General features: G+C 37.2%; 1 protein-coding gene across 4 annotated transcripts in view; it reads right to left on the reverse strand.

The window, feature by feature from the left end:
• L3MBTL3 (L3MBTL histone methyl-lysine binding protein 3) overlaps positions 1-21,940 on the reverse strand; it is an 84,821-nt gene that overhangs the window by 20,721 nt on the left and 42,160 nt on the right. For all 4 annotated transcript variants that reach the window (XM_063310120.1, XM_063310132.1, XM_063310140.1 and 1 more), the window contains exons 12-17: positions 20,045-20,121; positions 17,851-17,936; positions 15,834-15,944; positions 12,506-12,620; positions 11,940-12,042; positions 2,680-2,829 (exon numbers count right to left, since the gene is read on the reverse strand). In XM_063310120.1, the coding sequence (XP_063166190.1) occupies positions 2,680-2,829; positions 11,940-12,042; positions 12,506-12,620; positions 15,834-15,944; positions 17,851-17,936; positions 20,045-20,121 (642 nt within the window). The remainder of the gene's footprint in view (positions 1-2,679; positions 2,830-11,939; positions 12,043-12,505; positions 12,621-15,833; positions 15,945-17,850; positions 17,937-20,044; positions 20,122-21,940) is intronic.

The following is a 21,940-nucleotide window of genomic DNA, read 5'->3' on the forward strand; positions in this document are numbered from 1 at the left end:
AAACAAATGCAAGTAATAAAAGCAAATTAAAGCACAGTTAAGAAATGCATGTCAACTGAATGTTAAAACAAATAATAAAAGCAAATTGAAATGCAGATAAGAAAAACAAATTTAATGAAAAAGGGTGTAAGAGGAACAAAGCAAAGCAAAGCAAAGCAAAGCAGAACAGAACAGAACAGAACAGAACGGAACAGAACAGAACAGAACCATTCATCCAATATTCATAAAAAGAAAGCCTAAATGAAGAAATAGGTCTCCAAAGCCACTTAGAAGGAACACCTCATGGGTGGAGAGCATCCTAGAATGCAGAAGCCACCAATGAGAAGACCTACCCACCAGGAAGCATAATGGCACACTGACAATCTTGGAATGTGCAGTAGGACCTCCTATGCTTAACAGCAAAGTCAGTATGTCAGGAATCTTGGTCTCCAGGTATTTAGCTCCTGATAAATCATAAGCAAAATGTTGTACCTGATGTGGTAACTGACTTGACAACTGGTGCAGTTACTGCAACAGAGGTTTAACATTGTATGTCAGGGTCCCCACTCAGCCACCTGGCTGCCTTATTTTATATCTGCTGCAGCTTCTAGACCAATGGCAAAGTTAGTCCCACAAAGAGAGCATTACAGTAATCTAAATGTACCTTTCCATTGTGGGTGAACAACAGTATCTAGGCTGCCCCTGTTTCCTTAAGCAGAGCATCCATGGGAGGCTCAAAGAGGGAGCAGATGGCGCTCCTCGAATGCAGTGTGAACTCCACCCGTTTTACTGATGTAAATTTTACTGAACTTGAATACACATACAAATGCAATAGAACTTTTGTCATGATAGCACAACACTGTTTTCCTCATTTTCATGAAAGCACTAGATCCTGTGGGTGCCTCTGCCCATACATAAAGCTTCTGGAAGCTGGTTAATATGTTCTGATTTTATTCATCAAGAGAATCAAAGATTGAAATGTAAGACTGGTTCACTTTATTGAATAATAACCATGACAGGAGAGCCATATGTAAGATTTGCAGCACTCTGTTTCCTTATCCTGCTGATGAGACAGACTTGTCCAAAGTTAAACTTTCAGACTATGGCATTTGTTTTTTATGACGGGCAATAAACATTGTCTTTTCAATGTCTACTGCCTTTTCTATCAACATGCCTCTGTTAGAAATGTGCAAAGCAGTCACCTGATCTTCAACCTCTACTTTGATCAGTATGCTTTTATAACACTTAAAAATTGACACTTCTGTATCTGCTATAAATGGCCTTTGGCATGAAGGTCTTTGTACTGTATACATTTATTTGCAACCATGGGTTTTAGCAAAATGCATGAAGGTCTTAAAGCAAATAGTTCTTTCTAAAATTTAATGTAAGAAGTTATATACGCTCTGGAAACCTAACACCTTGTACAAATCTTACTGTGTGGATTTTCTGAACATCAGACTGGGAAGCAATATTAGATATTCACTCTGAAAAATCCTTCCTGTTTGGTGTGAAGGAGGCATTCATCTCCATCCTTACTTTTTAATAATTTTTGCACATCAAAAAATGTGTGCCATTCTGTAGCTTAAAGGGCAGGATATTCTTTCTGTCTGGAATGTCTCTCTTCAACTTTCCTGTATGAGGGATGGTGGCAGATTTTCTTCATGACTGTCTTTCGATGGAAATAATTGGAAGGGAAATAAAGCCTGGAAGGCCATAAGCAGAGAAAACTTAATCCTTGCCCCTTACCTTTCCTAATTTGGGGGGGGGGATCTCCTATGGTTGTGTCCTTCGCACAAAACAGAAAGGAACCTTTATGGTGAATATCTGATCTTCATTTCTGAAATGGATTAGATTATGACTGAATTCTATAGAAAACCAAACCATTAAAAACTGATGATAAAAGTTTGAGTTTTACAGTTATTTCAGAAACTCCTCTACACAAACACCTGAAGGCATCTGTTTCCTCTATTGCTTACTGAATATGTTAAACACACACACACACACAGAGTATATTAATAATAATATATACAAACCTCATTTTCAGGTGTTTGATTCTCTACCCAAACACATACATTTACCTTCACAAAAACAAAAAATGTGTAATCATAACCTAATTCCCCAGCTTGTGTGCCTCTGGTTGAAGGATCTGTCTTCAGTAAAACCATGCATTATAAATATAAGCATGTATATAACTGCTATAACTGCCATTGACAAAATGTATTTACATTGATCAGGATTCAAAACACCAATTTGTTCCCAACACCCAGTGGAACTTGGGTTGGTGTTTCTTGAATAGCAATTCCTCATGTTGCCTATGGGGAAAAGCCTCAAAGTGTAGAACAATTCAAACACATGTTCTGATGACATGTGGGATTAAGCTGCTCAAGAGGAAGAAAAAACAGAAATCCCCTGAGAATACCTACAGCCTTTACTGCAGACTCCTAAAGCGCTTCTCTAATTTCAGCCTTAGAAATACACCCTGATGAGTCAAAAGAACTTCCAAATAAGTTCTTCCCACAAATACAAAATGAATTGACTTAAAGAATTCACATTTTTAAAAAATATCAATCACAGCCTTATGAGTTCACCCTTGTCTCCTGAAATGAACAGCACACAGATGCCAGATGTTCTTCAACTTCAGCCACAGTAAAACACATGGTACAATAAAGCCCTACCAGAATTTCATTAGATTGTGATTACTTGATTATAGGAGAGGCTGATCTTTCATTTATTTCAGACTTTCGATTCCAATGCATCGGTGGATTATTCTGAGGCGTCTCTCCACTTAAACGGTCTGAAAGGGTATGCTCTTTGTTCAGGTTTATTTCGGAATATGGGCAGTTGACCACACTGAAAATTAGAGACAGAGAAGGAAAAACCAAAAGATTAGACACTGAAAACACTTCCTAGTTGAAACAAACATCATATTGATTCCAACTTCTCTGCAATTTGTTGGAATTCATTAGCAGACAGAAGCATGAATGCCTTGTGCTCCTATTTGCAGTATCCCATTCTGCCAAGTATGTTGAAGTGTATCAATGTTAATTGGTTGATTTTCCTCTCCCACTTTTTTCCTTTCTTCTTTGCTAGAGCATCAATACTTTTGAGACTATATAGCAGCACATTATTTTAACTAAATATTCTTGCCCTGCTGTACCATCTGGCAAGAAAAATACAATATATGAAGCAGAATGCTTGCATTTTATAAGGTTCCAGAAGAGGAAAGAAAAGTAAGGCTCACAGTCTATCCCGGGGTTTTTCAAACTTTCAGGCTGTGGAGCTTTTCATTAAAAAAAAAACACGTAATCTTTGATCAAGAGGCAAAGCTCTAGTAATAGAACACTGCCTGTGTTCAAATGAACTTTCTTTAGTCTTTCATGGAACCCCATCAACTACTTGAGGAATCTGAGGGTTCCCCAAAAGACAGTTTGAAAATCTTGGTTCCAACCCACTGTTCCATGAAAGTGGCTAGTCTCCAGTACCTCTGTTCTTCAATTTAGTTTGTTCAGATAAAAACACCCGGCTTTATTTTTCCCTAACTTTTGAAAAGGTAACCCACTTTATGAAGTCAGCAAAGATACCAAAGATACCATAAGATATCATCCAAAGATCTTATTCTCACTTACTTGCCCCCCTTCAATATTTTTTTCTGAAGTCAGGAAATTATAAAATGGGCATGCTTAGGGGCTGACGCTGGCATTGTATTTCACACACCTCTTAAGTGCCACACAAACTGTCTAACATCACTTCCTCAAAGTTTGAGGAACACACAGATATAGTGCTTTCAGTGGAACACACAAAATACTCTTGCACTCTTCCTGCTAGACTAAACAGAAAATATATTAAAAAGATGCTTTCGTTTTGTTATTAATATCTCAGTCCAATTATCAAAAAACTCTTTAAGATAAGAAAAGATGATAGACGGCTTAGCCATTTAAACTCTTTCCTGCCTGGTTGTTTAGTTCTCTCTAGTGTCCACCTGTAACCTTCATCAAGCCTTAGCTCCTAATATGGGTTTAGTGCCGTTTCAGTCATTTCCCATGAGTATATTATTTGATTATATACTTGTTTTTCAAATCTTACAGCAAAAATAACCAATGTTCCAAATCTCTTGGGTCCCCCAATCTGTTTAAAAGTTTCTTAAATCAAAATCCTTTTTTCTTTTTCTTTTTACCAATTGTATATTATTTTAAATTCTTAAGTCTGTTTAATATTTCTTAAATCCAAACAAGAAGGTAAAACCCACCAGGTGTCAAATTAAACTTGCTGTTTTGAAGGTCTCTAATATCCATGAAATGGTCAAATTAAACATTTCTGAATGTGATTAGAAAGTGAGTTCCTCTGTCTTAGTGTTCTTATTGAAGGCTCTGCCACTGCTGAGAGCAGCACTCAACCCCATGGGAGACTGTTTATTGTCTCCTCGCGAGGAGCTGCCATTCAGAGCATTTGTGGGCGATCTCCCATTCTCTCCTGCTCCAGAGAGCTTCGAAGGACTGGTCTATTCGCTGGTCTTTCATTCTACACAGCGGTCGTCATCTCCGCTTGTTCACGGAGACGTCTTCAGTCAGACAAATTTCAGAAAGGATACAGATTTCAATGGATAAATTTTTAGAAGATGAGAAAAAAAATTAAAAACCTTTACCTGATATAGACATTATAGAGTTTGAAGGCATGGAAAACAACAAAATTGAGATCACCAAAATGGGAATACAAAAGACAAATCAAGAAAAGGATCTGGATGTGGAACAGCTGTGATAAGAAATCCTGGACAGTGCCCCTTTATGAGATTTACGAAGTAGGCTGGTGAAAGCTTTGAAGACTCCTCTTGAATGCCAAAGGTTGATGAAAGATCAAATCCTGTGATGCCATTGGAATGATTTAAAGGTTAAGATTGTGAAGAGCAAAAAGAAGAAATATAAAGTTGGACTATTTGATCACGGATAAACTATCTGTTTGATACTTCTGGAAACTCATAATGGACTTTTTGCTGAACCAGGACTGAAAAGATGACAATTTCTGGATTGCATATACAGTAGATAATAGTTAGGCTATGGGGAGAAGAGTATTTTTATTTAAGAGTATTTTTATTTGTAACTTTAAAAGAGGATGAAAAATTGTTATATTAGCTTATGCTCAGTGTGTTGAAGGTTGGAAGCCACTTCTTTATCATTGTCTTTGTTGCCTTTTTTCTTTTCTTTTCTACTTTTTTCTCTTTTTCTTTTCTTTTCTTTTCCTTTCCTTTCCTTTTTCTTTTTTCTGCACCTTCTGAACTTTACTTTTATTTTTCTTTTTTCTTCTAGCTTAGTTTGTATTGGGTTTTACTATTAAAAACTTCAATAAACTTATTTAAAAATGCTTTTTTTTGTCAATAAGCTGAAGCACCTGAGGTGAAATATGTTATGTTAATTCTTTCTCCCCCAAGAAGGCCTTTCTTCATGTAAGAGAAGAAAAGGAAAATAACCCTTAACATTTTATATGCTGTTTCTTGTTTTCCAAAGCCATTGATACTTTTCCACATACCATCCCACATTTATCACTCATTGTGACAGAATTGTTTTTAATATCACAAACCTCTTCAGAGTCCTAACCAAAGAGTATGGCATAATCATTTTGAAATGTTAGCTGCAATGGGAACAAAAACAGTCTGGTTTGTTTACTGTTTACTTATTTTGTTGAGCAGTCCATGACACCAGGCTTTTTGGGGTTTAAGCTAAAGAAGCAGTGCATTCAAAGAAGCTCTTTCTCATATTAATCTATTTTTATTCATACCATTTTTATTCAATAATTTGGATCACTCCATCCTTATATATACTTTTCAAATAAGACTCATCTATCATTTTACTGAGTTTCATCAGTCACAAAGGGTCAATATATTTTGTCACTTTCTTACTGGTCAGTGGATGGACAGAATGCAGGTGCATTGTTTTGTAGGCCTAAGCCAAGTATTATTTTACAACAATGAAAGGATAAATCTACACTCATTTGTATTCTTGGTCACTGTTTGAATTAGTATACTTAATAAAATAAAATAAAATAAAATAATAAAATAAAGGACAATTAAAATATTTTCAAGTTGATTTTCATGTTCATGTAATTTCCTTCTGCCCACCCACCCCCCGTTTTTATTATATATTGCTTGTAACGCTGTTCATCATGATCCTTTTCATCCTGATCTTTTTATGCTCAAAAGAGGTGTGCCTATTTATTTCAGTTCAATAATAGGAATGAAGTCACTGGTAGAAAAATTGTTGCATGCAGAAAACCTGATGTTAAATTCCTAGACTCCTAAGTCAGCAGGCCTATGAGCCTAAGGCCTCAGAAAGTTCATGCCAAGGAAAATCATCACAACAAGCCTGGAAGGGATGAAGACTGGATTCAGTACTTTGGGAACTGCCTTTGTTCAGCTGAACTGTCTTTCTTTATGAGGTATAAAACCAAAATCACAAAAAATGAATACAACAACTCAATCCTGTGCACGTGTGCAGTTGTGTGGGATTCACATGTGACTATATCAACAAACATGAATGCAGTGTTGAATATACATACCCTGAGACCAACTGCTGAAATGTAATGTGTGTTTTTTGATAGGCTTCAATTAGCCAACCAGCATAACTGCTCCCAGGATCATTAATTCTACTGTTTCTTTCTTATATACTTCCCTGCTGACCCCGCCATGCATGGGCAGTATATTTTCTACCTCCACGGACCATGATGTTTAGCCTGGGATTTTCCCCACTCCATTAATATGTTTTTTCAATCCTTTCTATTGTATTCCGATAAAAGCCTCACTGTGAACAAAAGAGAATTATGTTCACATTAGTGTATACACATCTGCAGCCCTGTGGATGGAAACAACATTTGAAATAAAGGCCTTCAGATTTGATTGTATAGGGACAGGAAAGTTCTTGATTTTGCAGTGACAGAGGATGGAAAGAAAACTAGAATTAATTAGTTCCCTCTATTACTGGCTTTGCTTATCTTAATCCCTGGCTATTAGCAAAATTGACTGCTAGCCATCAACCACCATGAGTCTTTTCCACTCAGCCTATCCTTTGAAGCCAACAGTTTTTTAAAACAGTGAGTAAAGACAGGCTCCAAGTCTCAATATAACAAGCCTACCATTAATCAGTGAATGTTAATTGATTTACTCCATACATTGAGACATAGCCTTTGAACACAATGGGATTGGATATCCCCTTCAAGTAAAACATGAAAACTGGATGTTTGTGAAGAATAAGAAATTATACAATTCACTTGACAGCAACTTTGCTAAGAAGGGATTTTTCAGGCTTTTAGGATTTAAATTTAAGTAAGTACTACACAGATCCTAAGCATGCTTAATAGCACAATAGAGCCCTCAGTGTTATGTCCTAGTTTCACTGCCACACAAAGCAAAAGAAACATTGAATTTCTGTATTAACTCTTTGCTCTCATTTCTAAGAGCACTAAGCAAAACTAACTTCCACTAGAAAAATAGGGGGTTAGATGACAGTGATTAATCCTTCCAAATGAAAGCAGCGCAATAGGAGCAAGTGTGAGGAAAAGAAACTCTTACAACTGTATTAGAATCTTGTGTATCAGCATTTCTCCCACACCTGTTCCTGATCTATCCAGCCCCATTCAAACCTAGATTTAATTTCTCAAAACCAAGTGAAATTTCTACATGAAATTTCTACATGAAATCATTGAGAGATGTTTTCTAGTGATTATGTTAAGAGATCACCAATATGTTGATTACAACCAGATGGGTGGAGGACAAAAAGAAAAGAAAAAGAAAATAATCCAGTGCTATTTTGGAGATATTGATTATGGTGCTTTGTCCATTGTTTGTCTATTTTGGATGGGATTGTTTTGTTCTAAAGGGTTAAATTTGCATTTTGAAAGATTCTTGCCACTTGATGCACAGACTTTTGATTCTGCTCAGACTGATAGAATACCTACAAGCCCACCCAGATGAAGTCTTGCAATAGTTATTCACACACCGCTACGTTACTGCTGGGATTCCCATAAAGCATAATACAGGGATAGGGCCATAACAAAGAAGTTGGAAGGGACAATGAGAAAATTAAAAACTGGTATAATTTGGGAGAAATGCTCACAGGGGCTGTGGGTGCTCCATTCAAGATCTGAAGAGCCATATGTGGCTGTAGGGCTGCAAGTTTTGCATCTGAATTCCAAAAAAGGCGACCTTCTCTGTGGTGGCAGCCTGACTCTGGAATACTTTTCCATGATGTTATCTGCTAAAAGGAAATCCTCTTAGCCCAACTTTCTTCATGGTGCCCTCTAAGTAAAAGACTGAACTGAACATTTGCCTGTGTGAATTGTCAGTTGACCACCTCTTTGAATATCTTTTACACCAATAGCCTAGGATGAACATGCCAACTAAAGACACCTACTGGCCAGAAATGAATTATATTCAAAGCACTGAGATCCTCTGGGAATTATACTTCTCCCCAGAAGTACAGGAGTTCCATGTGCTTCATGTTTCAGGTGGAAGCTGGGGTTTTCCCTCTTCTCTGGGCTTACAATACGTAGACTAGTGACAGCCTTATCTCTGAAAACACTCTTGCTTACTCCTTTAATTACCTGCTGCTGGCTGGCAGAACGGCTCCTTCCTACAGTGCGTTCTTTTTATGGTTTTGGTGATCTATAGAGGGAAACCCCAAAATCTGAAACACAATCAATGCTTTTATGACAATAGCAAACCAAGCAAGTAAGCTCTACCAGCCAGGCAAAAATCCTAAGTAATTCTTTTTCACAGAAATTGTTCTTTTAGAAGACTGCAGAAGACTAGCAGAGCGCATCCATGAACACCAACTGGTAGTGAGAAACACAATGAAAACTCCTTAATCTCACAACACATGGACAGACTCAACCGTAGTTTCAACATGGAAACTAAACATCCTAGATCAAGCCAAATCCAAAAATGCTAAGGAATTCCTGGAAGCTGGGCACTCAGACAAGTCAGCCATCAATAGACACATAGAAATAAACCGTATTTACACACCATTCAAAAGAGACAACAAAAAGCTAAGGAGGAAACAAAAAAGACCAGAACATACTGTACCTCCTCCAGCAGCCAACACCCAGGCAAGCAGGGATCAACACCAGACAAACGATCAGGCAGAAAACCATACCCTAATCAAGGAACTACCAAGAAGAAAACCACACCCCCACCCAAACTGGCAGGGAAAGCTACTGAATATAAACAGGGAGCAAACCCCACACTCATTCGCACTGATGGTGTTACCTAGTCAGGTAATGAAACGTCTGCAAGCAAACAACCAAGCTCAGAGAACACCAAGGACTCCCCAGTTCAACCCTGAGCTACAGATACTCTCTTCTATTGTTCTTTTATTTCAAAATACAAAGATTTTTCCTAATTGCTATAGGCTTTAGTCAGGTAGTTGATCTAACCAGAAACCTAAAGAACACAGAAACAGATAAAGCAGTGAGAAAAAAACAAACCTAGGTTCAGCAGTTCATTGATGTTGGTCCCTGCCATCTTCATTTGTGATTGGTCAAGGCACTTAAGGTACACTTTCCATTATCCTGACACCCTTGACTCCATCGAAATTTTTCATAATCACTGTTTGGCCAGGTCCATCCTGATAAGATTCTGGTTCTACCTTTTTTGCTCAGCGTGTGCCAATAAAACAATGCAGCGACTCTTCCTAGTATCAGTCAAGTTCATCACCTTTGCTCCACCCCCATTACTGTCTGATATGCAGTTGCTTTCAATCCTAGCTCCCAAACTTGCATAACTGCAGTGCCATTCCAACTAAGCTAAATAATAAGTTATACAACTAAAGCCTATCTGCCTCTATGTCTTGTTGAAGCCTCAAGCAATGTTCAGTGAATGTCCTTTTCTCCAAATGCCCCCACCAAAGAAGGTGAGGAAAGTGGCAGCAAGAAGGATGTGGAATGTCCTCCCAAGAAGGGCTCACTTGGCAACTATGATATGGCCCTTTTTATTCTCCCAGATGTTTTAAATTTTATAATATTCCATCTTGCATTTTAGCTCTTGTGTATGCTATTGTTTACTGCGGGTGAGCCCAGCCAATGGATTACATTTAATTCTTTTGTCATTTTGTATTTGTGAACATACATAAGGTTTAGAAGACTAGCAGACTGAACTACCACAAGTGTATGTGTTTTAATAACTTGGATGTGTGAGTTACAAAACAGTTGGAAAGTCTACTCTACTCCATATAGCATGTAATACGGAGTTTCTCATAAAGAAACACAAGATATTGAGTAATTCATTTGTATGCAAACCTGAACTTTTTTTTTACCACTGTAGAACCCTGAGGTCCTTTTTAACATTTGCATTTAAAAAGATGTTCATTTTAACCGTCATAATTAATCACTGCACGTTTTCATCCAATTTAAGCATTGTGCTATCAGAAAATGACTGATCAACCTGCTTTCAGACATTTACTTGACAACATAAATGCACCTTGTCATGAACATATCCAAAAGCATATTTAAGTAGAGTTTCAACAGAGATAAAAGAATCAATGGACTGGAGCCTGATGGGAATAACTGTACCCATTTTGCACAGCCTCTATTAATTCAAATGGAATTGCAATTTGAGAGTTCAGGGACAACATGGATTTGCTCAGGGGGAGATATCAATATTACGTTTGTTCCCTGAATAGTACTTACATTATTATATTTCCATGCTTTTTGTATAGCAAATTTGTACCCACATTAAATTACAAACCACAGTGGCAGCAAATGCAAGTTATTACAACTATTTTTGTTGTTATTTAAACAAAAGCATGCTTTTTAATAGTTTAGTTCCTCATTATTATTCATAGTGGCCATCCAGTTGCTGACAGGAAGCCCATAAGATAATAGCACCCTTCTGCTCATGTTTCCCAGAACCGATATACAAAATACAATAATAAATGCAGTATGTATTTATTGACTCTCTCTGCACATGCTATTTTCCACTCCAGCTCAAGGAAAGCATTTACGCCTACAATTTATCAAGAGATGAAAATGACACCCAGTAAGCCTAATTTCTCAAAACTACTGATTTAGCCAAATGGGTTAGTTAGTATCGATATAATGCCTGGTCATTGGATGTATTTTTTGTTTGTTATTGGCCATCTGGCATTCACAATACAAGTATTAAAAAAATCTATTTAAGGCAAAAGGTAAACTCTATGTTCTAGTCCAGTCCAGTTCAAGGGGAAGGAAAAGCAAATGTAGATAGAATCAAAAGAAAGATATTCTTCCTGATATCCCATATGGATAGGATGAATGTAGGCAAGAGGGCCTGAAAAACTGAAGGCTAAAGAAAAGATAGAGTATTAGTTTCCACATTCATTGTAAAATATTGAAGCTGGATAAATACTTGAATTGTGGTTTTGCCAAATGACAAATGCATAAAATTTGCTGATCAATTTTGATACAGCTGAAACATTTGGTTGGACTCTGAGTTATAATAGCATATGGACCTCAATTATTTTGTTTATAACTTGGAGCAAAATTATGAAAAAAAATCTATTTAAGCTTTAATGACAATACAGAATGAGTTCTTGATTTTCATCAAGGAATCAGACTAACAGTTCCGCACAAAATAATGGCCATATTCCACAGGCAAATATACCTAACTGAATGCTAAGGAGAAATCTCGTCCTAGAGAACACCATATATGAAAAGCTGAAACTTCATTGCTCAATTGCGAGTGTTCTCTTGATCAGGTGCTATATTCTGGCTACCATGAGGTAATGCAATTGAATGGTAATCCTGAATTATGCCAATAAAATTAACCAACAACATACTGTATGTTGTTTCAGAATGATCTCCAGAACAATCTAACTAAATGGATACCCGACTGTCCTTTTCTTAGCAACAATATCTTGTCTCATGGACAGCAATTAAATCAAATTCATGGCGCCTTCTAATGGGGCTGAGCTACTGAAGCATCAGTTCTTCATAACACGTACCTGTGATGGCCCATATGCCTGGCTCTTTTTATGTGTCCGACTCCTCTGCAGCCTGCTGTAGGGCACCCTCCTTGTTCTAAAGCTTCTACTAATTCCAGTGGACCTAGACAAATAGCATAAAAACCAACTTCAACTTTAGCAAGAATAGAAGGTGTGCCTCATATTTACTCAAATCATACTAGAATGTAAACAATGAGTCCCTATAATCCCTTTTTAAATGTTAAAGACAGTCCAAGTTAAGATAAAATATTTGAATTATACTGCAACAATTTGACTGCCTTCTCAATCAAATTGTATTTATATAGATAAAACAATTATTTCTACGGCTTTGAAGGAATCTGTCATTTTTTTCATGGGTTAGTAAACATGTATACATTTTCTGTTCTTGAAAATCAGAATACCCACAATTATACTTATAAGATGTTTTGATCATCAGTGTTCCCCAGGAGATCCCTTGGTTTCCACATGAATTATTACAACAGTAACCAATGCCACATTATTTTGTTGACCCAGAAGAAAACAGACTGGCAAATATTTATTGTGTTTTTACATTTTTACTATCTTACTAAGAGGAGGCTGAAGAGGATGTCCAGTTTTTCCACACCAGCCTGCAGGATGTATGTCAGGGCTATCTGCATCAATCCAATAATCATAAATACTATCCCAGCCATCAAAGTGGATCTAAAACACAAAGATACAAAATGGTGAGACTAAAACAAAGTATATTTTCCTTGTAGTCTCTCGGACAACTTAAACAAAATCATTAGTAGGTTATTTATTTATTATTTATATCAGAGGCTTTATGTTGTTGTTGTTGTTTATTCGTTTAGTCGCTTCCGACTCTTCGTGACTTCATGGACCAGCCCACGCCAGAGCTTCCTGTCGGTCGTCAACACCCCCAGCTCCCCCAGGGACGAGTCCGTCACCTCTAGAATATCATCCATCCATCTTGCCCTTGGTCGGCCCCTCTTCCTTTTGCCCTCCACTCTCCCTAGCATCAGCATCTTCTCCAGGGTGTCCTGTCTTCTCATGATGTGGCCAAAGTATTTCAGTTTTGCCTTTAATATCATTCCCTCAAGTGAGCAGTCTGGCTTTATTTCCTGGAGGATGGACTGGTTGGATCTTCTTGCAGTCCAAGGCACTCTCAGAATTTTCCTCCAACACCACAGTTCAAAAGCATCGATCTTCCTTCTCTCAGCCTTCCTTATGGTCCAGCTCTCGCAGCCATATGTTACTACAGGGAACACCATTGCTTTAACTATGCGGGCCTTTGTTGTCAGTGTGATGTCTCTGCTCTTAACTATTTTATCGAGATTTGTCATTGCTCTTCTCCCAAGGATTAAGCGTCTTCTGATTTCCTGACTGCAGTCAGCATTTGCAGTAATCTTTGCACCTAGGAATACAAAGTCTTTCACTGCTTCTACATTTTCTCCCTCTATTTGCCAGTTATCAATCAAACTGGTTGCCATAATCTTGGTTTTTTTGAGGTTTAGCTGCAAACCAGCTTTTGCACTTTCTTCTTTCACCTTCATCATAAGGCTCCTCAGTTCCTCTTCACTTTCAGCCATCAAAGTGGTATCATCTGCATATCTGAGATTGTTAATGTTTCTTCCAGAGATTTTAACTCCAGCCTTGGATTCCTCAAGGCCAGCTTGTCGCATGATGTGTTCTGCATACAAGTTGAATAGGTAGGGTGAGAGTATACAGCCCTGCCGTACTCCTTTCCCAATCTTAAACCAGTCTGTTGTTCCGTGGTCTGTTCTTACTGTTGCTACTTGGTCGTTATACAGATTCTTCAGGAGGCAGACAAGATGACTTGGTATCCCCATACCACTAAGAACTTGCCACAATTTGTTATGGTCCACACAGTCAAAGGCTTTAGAATAGTCAATAAAACAGAAATAGATGTTTTTCTGAAACTCCCTGGCTTTTTCCATTATCCAGCGGATATTGGCAATTTGGTCTCTAGTTCCTCTGCCTTTTCTAAACCCAGCTTGTACGTCTGGCAATTCTCGCTCCATGAACTGCTGAAGTCTACCTTGCAGGATCTTGAGCATTACCTTACTGGCATGTGAAATGAGTGCCACTGTTCGATAGTTTGAACATTCTTTAGTGTTTCCCTTTTTTGGTATGGGGATATAAGTTGATTTTTTCCAGTCTGATGGCCATTCTTGTGTTTTCCAAATTTGCTGGCATATAGCATGCATTACCTTTATGAAGAACTGTAAATGACAAATGGTACAAAAGTACTTATCAGCCTCTAATTATGGTGGCTTTACATTTACTTTGCTGAGATAGGAATTCCAGTTATATTCCAACTCATTCTTTAAGATTTTAATGCAGGAGTTTAAAGTTTCTTGAATATACAAATGCTCCTGAATCCAATCTCCACATGATGTTTGGCTCCCAATGGTAAAGCTCAGTCCATTTTTTCTGAAGCCTGCCAAATGCTTGATAGAGCCTATTGCTTTAGTCCAAGGCATGCTGCGAAAACAGGAGAGTGAATTCCAGTGTGTTCTGCTTGACTTTATTTGTTTCAGGAATTTTGGGCCTGCTGCAAGTGTCTTTGCTTAAATAAGTCCTGAACAACTAAACTGAATCTATGAAATAGTATATTTAAAACTGCAAATGAATGCATCCTGAGTTATAATTCTGAAAACTGTATAACTTCTCTTAACTAAGCTGTTGCAAATTGTACTCCAAGTATCCCAAAGTGAAGCATCAAACGTTTAGATCCTGAAAGCTCTTTATTCTAATCTCTGTGCAGATGTTATACTGTAATTCTGAGTTAAGTAAATATACCCCAAGAGATCAAATTCTGGTTATCAGACAGAGATAAATCATATGATGATGATTGACTTTGTAGGTCTGAAATCACAAACCATGGTTAATTTCCCACTTCTTTTCCCAAACTAATGTGTCACTTCCTTCACTATAGTGTAACAGCAAAAATAGCTGGTGCAATCATTTGGATTAACACTGAAAACAGCTGATTCTTTCTTTAACTACTGACAGCACAAATTAACAGTGTAATTAGGAGGGAAGCATAATATGGGATCTCCACAGGATGCAAACCTCACAATCCTTGCAAACTGAGAAAGACAGCAGGAAAGTGAGTGTTTTTTCTTGAATATGTGTTTACAGGAGATCTAGTGTACAAATTTATGGGGTGTCTATGTATGTGTGAAAGCCTCATGTCCACTCATAGCTTGCAAGCCCTGATGTGCTGCTTACTTTTATGTGCAACTCTTCATTGCAAAAAGATTGCCCACTGTACAGATACCTGTGAAGTTAAAGGCCAATTTTGATTGAAAGTCCACCAAAATTCTATTAAACAGAACTGAAACAAGACCTTACCTTGGTATTCTTTGGGCAGTCTACCACACTACATTCCAGACAGACTTTCTGTTACAACTGGTGAGTATATATCTGAGATCAGCCCACCTCATTTAAAAAAAACCCCTTTCATGTATAATTATGGAACTTAAATTGTTACAGACTTTATTTCTTTATTTATTTTCTATCCTGCCTTTATTATTTTTATAAATCACTCAAGGCGGGGAACATACCTAGTACTCCTTCCTCCTCCTATTCTCCCCACAACAACCACCCTGTGAGGTGGGTTGGGCTGAGAGAGAGTGACTGGCCCAAAGTCACCCAGCCGGCTTTCATGCCTAAGGCTGGACTTGAACTCTCAGTCTCCCAGTTTCTAGCCCGCTGCCTTGAATGAAGGCATTTCTGCACTTGTGAAGCTATGTTCCTCTTATTCAATGAAGTGAATGGAAAAACCAGAGGAGTACTGTGTGTAATAAGGTATTATCATTTATAATTGTTCATCAGAGTATAGACGTTCCTGTTTAAAAGTCAAGAGCTGAAAAAAAGAATGTAAATTACTTTAATTCTATGATCATCTGATTCAACCACAGTGGCTACTCTGATAAGCCCAGGATTCCTCTTGTCAACAGCTTCAAGTTTCATATTCTTCTGAAATCCATGAGAAAGTTTCTACAACATAAAAAAAAAATAGTTTAAATTGTATCTATTATTTATACCACAATGGTCTATAAAATGCTAACCAAAGTAGCTTACTATAGAAAGAAAAAACAATATAATCATAGCAATAATAATATCATCACCAATTAAAAAAAAACAAAACTATGTTTTATATTTTGTTAAAACTATTCTCAGAGATTATGAGGAATGCCTGATACTTTGTCTAAAAGATAGTATTTATACTTATTTAATTAAATCATTTTTAAACTCTTAAATATCTGGTTAAGATTTGGAGACAGAGAAGAAAGACAAACACTTTTTGCGCCTTGGCAGATCCAAACTGCAACAAAATTATTTTAACACTCAAACTGATTAATGTAACTAAATTGAAAATATACTATTACACACTGAAAACAAATAAAACTCAACTATCAAACGCAGACATTTTGTCTTCAAGATAACCTTGGTTCTGGATCAGATCTAGGCAAAGTGCTAAGACTAATTTTGGTATGGCTTAGTGTGCTATGTGAATATGGCCATTGCAGCTAATTTGACAAACCATGGTTCATACATGAAATATGAACCCAACCATATAGTTGGAGGAAGCCTGTTAGCCATCTAGTCCAAGTTCCTGATTTGATTCAAGAAACCCAGAGCTTGAGAATTGTCAACAGATAGCTGTCCATCCTGACTTATACACCCTTTGGTCTCATCCATTAGACCTTTAGCTTCAGATAATCAACCTTGGGATGATTTATCTGGGATGAGTTTGACCCTGCAAATCCTGAGGAAATGGACATAGTTCTCTGTAGCAGCAGCTCAATCATCTGAGTTTGGACCCCTGTCCTGATGAAAGCCTCCAGGGAGGTGATGGAATGGTGGTTAATGTACCCTTGAGAGAGGACGCATTCTTTGAACTATGCAGTGGTGTGCCCCCTCTTCAAGAAGTCGTTGCTCAGCCCAGGTATGCTGGATAACTACTGACCTGTCTCCAACCTCCTCTTTTGGGGAAGGTTGTGGAAAAAGTGGTTGGGCTGCAGCTGCAAGAACTCTGGAGAAAACTGATTATCTGGACTCATTTCAGTGACTTCTTAATTGGACTACTGCAGTGCACTCTACATGGAAATGCCCCTGAAGAGCATTTGGAAGCTACAACTGGTCCAAAATGCAGTGGGTCAAGTAGTTATGGGTGCATCTCATGGCACCCACATAACTCACTTCTATCAGAGAATGCCATCTTCAGGAGCCAAGAAATCATGTCTTCTCAGTTGCTGTCCTCTTTCCATCAAATAATATTCCCACAGCATCAAAATAGCCCCTCCTTCATGACTTTCAGGAAATTAGTGAAAATTCTGGCTGTTCTATCAGGGGGCTAGTTCACTGTAACCATCCTTCCTGCGGCAGGATTGATTTTATTCTTCTGAGTATTTCTCCCAGTTTTATCATTTATGTAATCATAATATACATTTTTTTAAAACTTGTTTATATCGCTTTTAATCCCAATTAAAAGCCCTATAAGCTCAGTAAATAAATAAAAACAAAATAAACCATGTTTCTAGTGATTAACAAGCCGTCTTTTTTCTTGTGTTGGTTCAGGAAGCAAAATGGCACACTGAAAATAAGCCATGTTTAGGTAGGGCATTCCTCAACTCTCTTTTCATTAAATGTCATTAAAGGATGAAAAGGAAAAGAATAAAACTTCAGACATTTAAGTCTGACTAAATAGCTATTGTCAGGGAGTTGGATTTGGCCTGAAGGCCAGCTACTGCTGACTTCTACACAAGATAAAAAATGGGAAAAGCATATCTAAAGTCAAAGCAACAAGATCATAAGGATAGATATAATATTGATCACAGCAGCAACAGTGGTGATGGATAATAAGCAGAATAAGTATGAAAATACAAAAGATGTTTCTTACCATTTTAAAAGCCCTAGCAGGTGCAGGTAAAGAACTGGTTTCTTCCAAATATTTTTCCCAAGAAAAATGTTTGCCATGGGGATAGTCTAATTGATAAATAATGATACAAGATTTAAATATATCGTGCACTGAATGTGTTTCAGACCTCATTCGGTTAAAAGAAGGAATAAAATAAATGTTACCTGCATGATGTCACCCAGCCTTGTAGCAGATGATCCACAACACTCAGCAGATTCAGACAACATAGCTAATGCTGAAGGTTGCTGGGAGATGCAATTCAGTAACTTCTGGAGGGATAAATATTCCCCACTGCACAGTACTGTACAAATGTTTTTTTTTTAATGGAAATAACTAAGGCTACCAAATCTAGACTGCAAAATTCAGGACAATCACTAGATAGCAGCAGAGAGATACAAAAAAGCCCTCTAGATCTGGTAGCCTAAAACTGTCTAAGTTCCAGAAGCTGTCCCTGGATGTCTCACATCTCATCTTGGGAGATAAATGCCTCTTTGGCTCTTTGATCAGCCCTCTAAGAGCTAATATAACCAGATGGACAGCAAATTTGTGTAAGGAGGTGAGAGCAATTATATTTACTCAAACAGTTTCTGTAAAAACAGGTTTACCTTTGCAGCACAGTATATCAGAATAAGACACTTTTGAGTATATTTTCTTTTTCTCAGTAGAAACCATCCCTCAGGAAGAATATTTTGAGTAGCTGCTCTCAAATTCATCTTTCTATACCTCTTTTTACTTTCTACACTAAGTGTACATGACATATTCCAGCATCATAGCTCTACTTTTTCTTCTATATATGATTAGCCTATATGTAAGAAAAAGAGCTTTGGATAGCATGCAATAGAGGGACTTCATTGTAAAGACAGAATGGACAAAATAATCCAATGCACTCCAGTTGTAAAATGTCAAACAGAAACCAGTATTACAAAACATAATGAACAGCAAGTCTCCCAAAAATTCTGCTGCAACTTTTCCCTTCTAGGCAACAGAATCTGGGAGGTCTGCACATTTTAGTTCAATGCTTTGCTGGATCATATACTAATATAGGTAGTCCTTGCTAACCGACTGCTCATTCACAATGGGGCTGAAAATGGAGACATACAACTGGTCCATGAAGTTGCGGTTGTCGCAGCATCCCCACAGTTACAATTTGGGTGTTGGACAATTGGTGTGCATTTATGATGGCTGCAGTGTCCTGCGGTCATGTGACTGCCATTTGTGACTTCCTTGTTGGCTTCCCACAAGCAAAGTCAATGAGGAAGCCAGTAGGAAGTCACAACTTGCGGTCATGTGACATCGCACTTAGCAACCCACAGTGATTCACTTAACAACCACAGCAGAACTGAAATCATAAGTTGGCACGGTGATGTGACATTTCACTTTACGATCCCATCGCTTAGCAACAAGAGTTGCCTGACCCAACTGAGATTGGAAAGTGAGAACTACCTGTATGAACATACGTATCTTTTAAATATAGATATTCACAGGCTCAAGCAATTTCTTAGTGAAGTTCAACTGAACAAAATTTCTGACAAGACTGTATATACAAAGGATAGTTTCATATTAAATGCTATCATGGGAGAATTTTTTTCAATCCTAGTAGGCCCATTTCAGTTTTCTGTGTTGATAAAATGCCTCCTGTTAATAGTTAACATTTTGCAAAGTATCGCTTTTCCAAGTGACTCATAGTATGGTAATGAATTGCACCCTGATATGTGTGGGCTATATTAAAGAGTTTGCTCCAGAGAAGCTACAATTAATTCACTTACAGGTTAAATATTTATAGCATATGTAAAGGCTGTTCAATAAGTAGATTTGCATGTCCTAATTTTATAGCTACAAAATATTATTCACAATTTATACAGTTTATTTCTAATTATTAGTGATTGCATGGTGCCTTTTTTACTTTTTTCATGTATCATTTGTTCATATGAACTTTTCATTCATTTAAGTTCTACATATAATTAAAATCTTTTCCTTTTTACTGAAACATTATCCAAAATGTATGTGAAACTAACTTGTCCAATCATAACATCCAATAATAAATTCTTATTTATGTTTATCTAACTCACACACTCTTAAACTGCAATATTTTTAATTCTTGGCACACTAATAATTTCTCATTGTAAATCTTAATCTAGTGTAATAAATATGTAAAGTTGCACTATCTTATACAGACCTGGAGGAATTACAAGTGTTTTTCTATGTTCTTTACACCATCCAACTGGATGAATATGCGGGCTAGCTGCTTCACACCTGCAGGGAAAACATTGTTTTAATTGTGTATCTTTCCTAAAGATACCATAATTGCAATTAAGATTTTCTTCTATTACAGTTCAAGGCCAGTGGGGCACGTATGGAGTACCTGTTAAATGGGGACACTGAATAAACTCCATATGCTATTGGAATGCTTTCTCAGAGGGAGACTGTCTGAACATATTTAGGAAAAGCTGAAAGGTACATTTGCTAATAAAAACATTTGGCTTAAGGCTTGGAATAATCTAACAAACAAAACTGTACTTAAAAGTTTCTAATCCAGAAAGAATGCCCTGTATGGATGCTTAGAAATTATCACTGAACATAGTTGAATATTTCAGTGAATATTAATAAGTTTTACTTGAAACTAATTTATAGTTATTTTATTGTTATCAAATTTTGTTGCTGTATTTCTTGTGCTCATAAGCATCTTTTTAGATGCTGGGAATTGCCTTAAGTATACAGAGAGGTGAAAAATGAATATTTAAATTGTATTACATTAGATGCCTTTGTTCTACAAAAAGTTGTGTCCCAGGTAGCTGTAACTACTAAATATCAGTAAGAAGAGAATGAAACATAAAAATAAATACATTAAAAATAGTTGACTATATACAAAATGCTAGTTTCAATAGTTGGCTTTAAAAAAAAATATTCTGCATTAGTAAACAAAACACAATGGAATTTCTGCCTGCGTTTTTCTTCTATTACCCATGCTACTGTTCAGGTTTTTTTAAATTGGGATAGTTTATAAATACTATCAACTAACTAACTAACTAACTAACTATTCTTTGCAAGTTTCTGTTTAATAAGACAAGATAACCATCTCATAATACACAGATCATCTTATGGCCCCATCTTGTGTTCAGATGAGAAATTGTAACCCATGCATGCTTTGTGTTAAAGGAAGTGGTCTTGTTAGTAATCGACTGTCTCCCAAAGGTATAATCCTTGATAAAGGTTTTTCTTTTTCTTTCTGCCTGTCTCTGACTTATGGAAGGTGTCACCTTAGAAATAAAATGCACGCTTGTTGAATGTTTTGTCAGCTGCAACTGGGAGTGGAGGTAGAAGCTCACTTCACTTGTAGCCAGCAAAGAAGCATAGTAAGCTGGTACAGGAGAAATGACTCTTCACCACATATTCATAGCCAGTTTGGTCTGGTGGTTAAGGTGCTGGGCTAGAAACTGTGAGTTCTAGTCCGGCCTTAGGCATGAAAGCCAGCTGGGTGACCTCGGGCCAGTCACTCTCTCTCAGCCTAACTCACCTCACAGGGTTGTTGTTGTGTGGAAAATAGGAGGAGGAAGGAGTATTAGGTATGTTCGCCACCTTGAGTTATTTATAAAAAATAATAAAGGCAGGATATATAAATAAATTAAATAAACAAATAAATAATAGTAAGCTGGTACAGGAGAAACGACTCTTCACTACATATTCTACATATTCACAACCAGGAATATAGTTAAATGCAAGGCTGAAATAAAATCATACATTAATTACAAATTAGGAATGGGCAGTTATTTTCTGGGCAGCTATTTTTCCATTTGTGTCCAAGTAACATACAAACAACAAAAAAAAGGAATTTGAAGGGACAAACTGCTGAGAAGGGTTAAACAACCTTTCCACTTTTCCCAAAATCTGAAGGTATCTGCAGCTGCTTTCCCTAAGAAAAAGTACCTGTGGATGGGGGGTAGAATCTGAAGAGGATGATGGGAAGGCTTTTGGCGAATATAAATTTAAGTGTTAGTGGCGCAACACTAAGATTTTCTGTTGAGTACATCCTGTGGCACCACTGCGACTTTTAAAGGACCAGATTATCAGGTTG

Source organism: Candoia aspera, chromosome 1, assembly GCF_035149785.1.
Source record: "Candoia aspera isolate rCanAsp1 chromosome 1, rCanAsp1.hap2, whole genome shotgun sequence".
NCBI lineage: Eukaryota > Metazoa > Chordata > Lepidosauria > Squamata > Boidae > Candoia > Candoia aspera.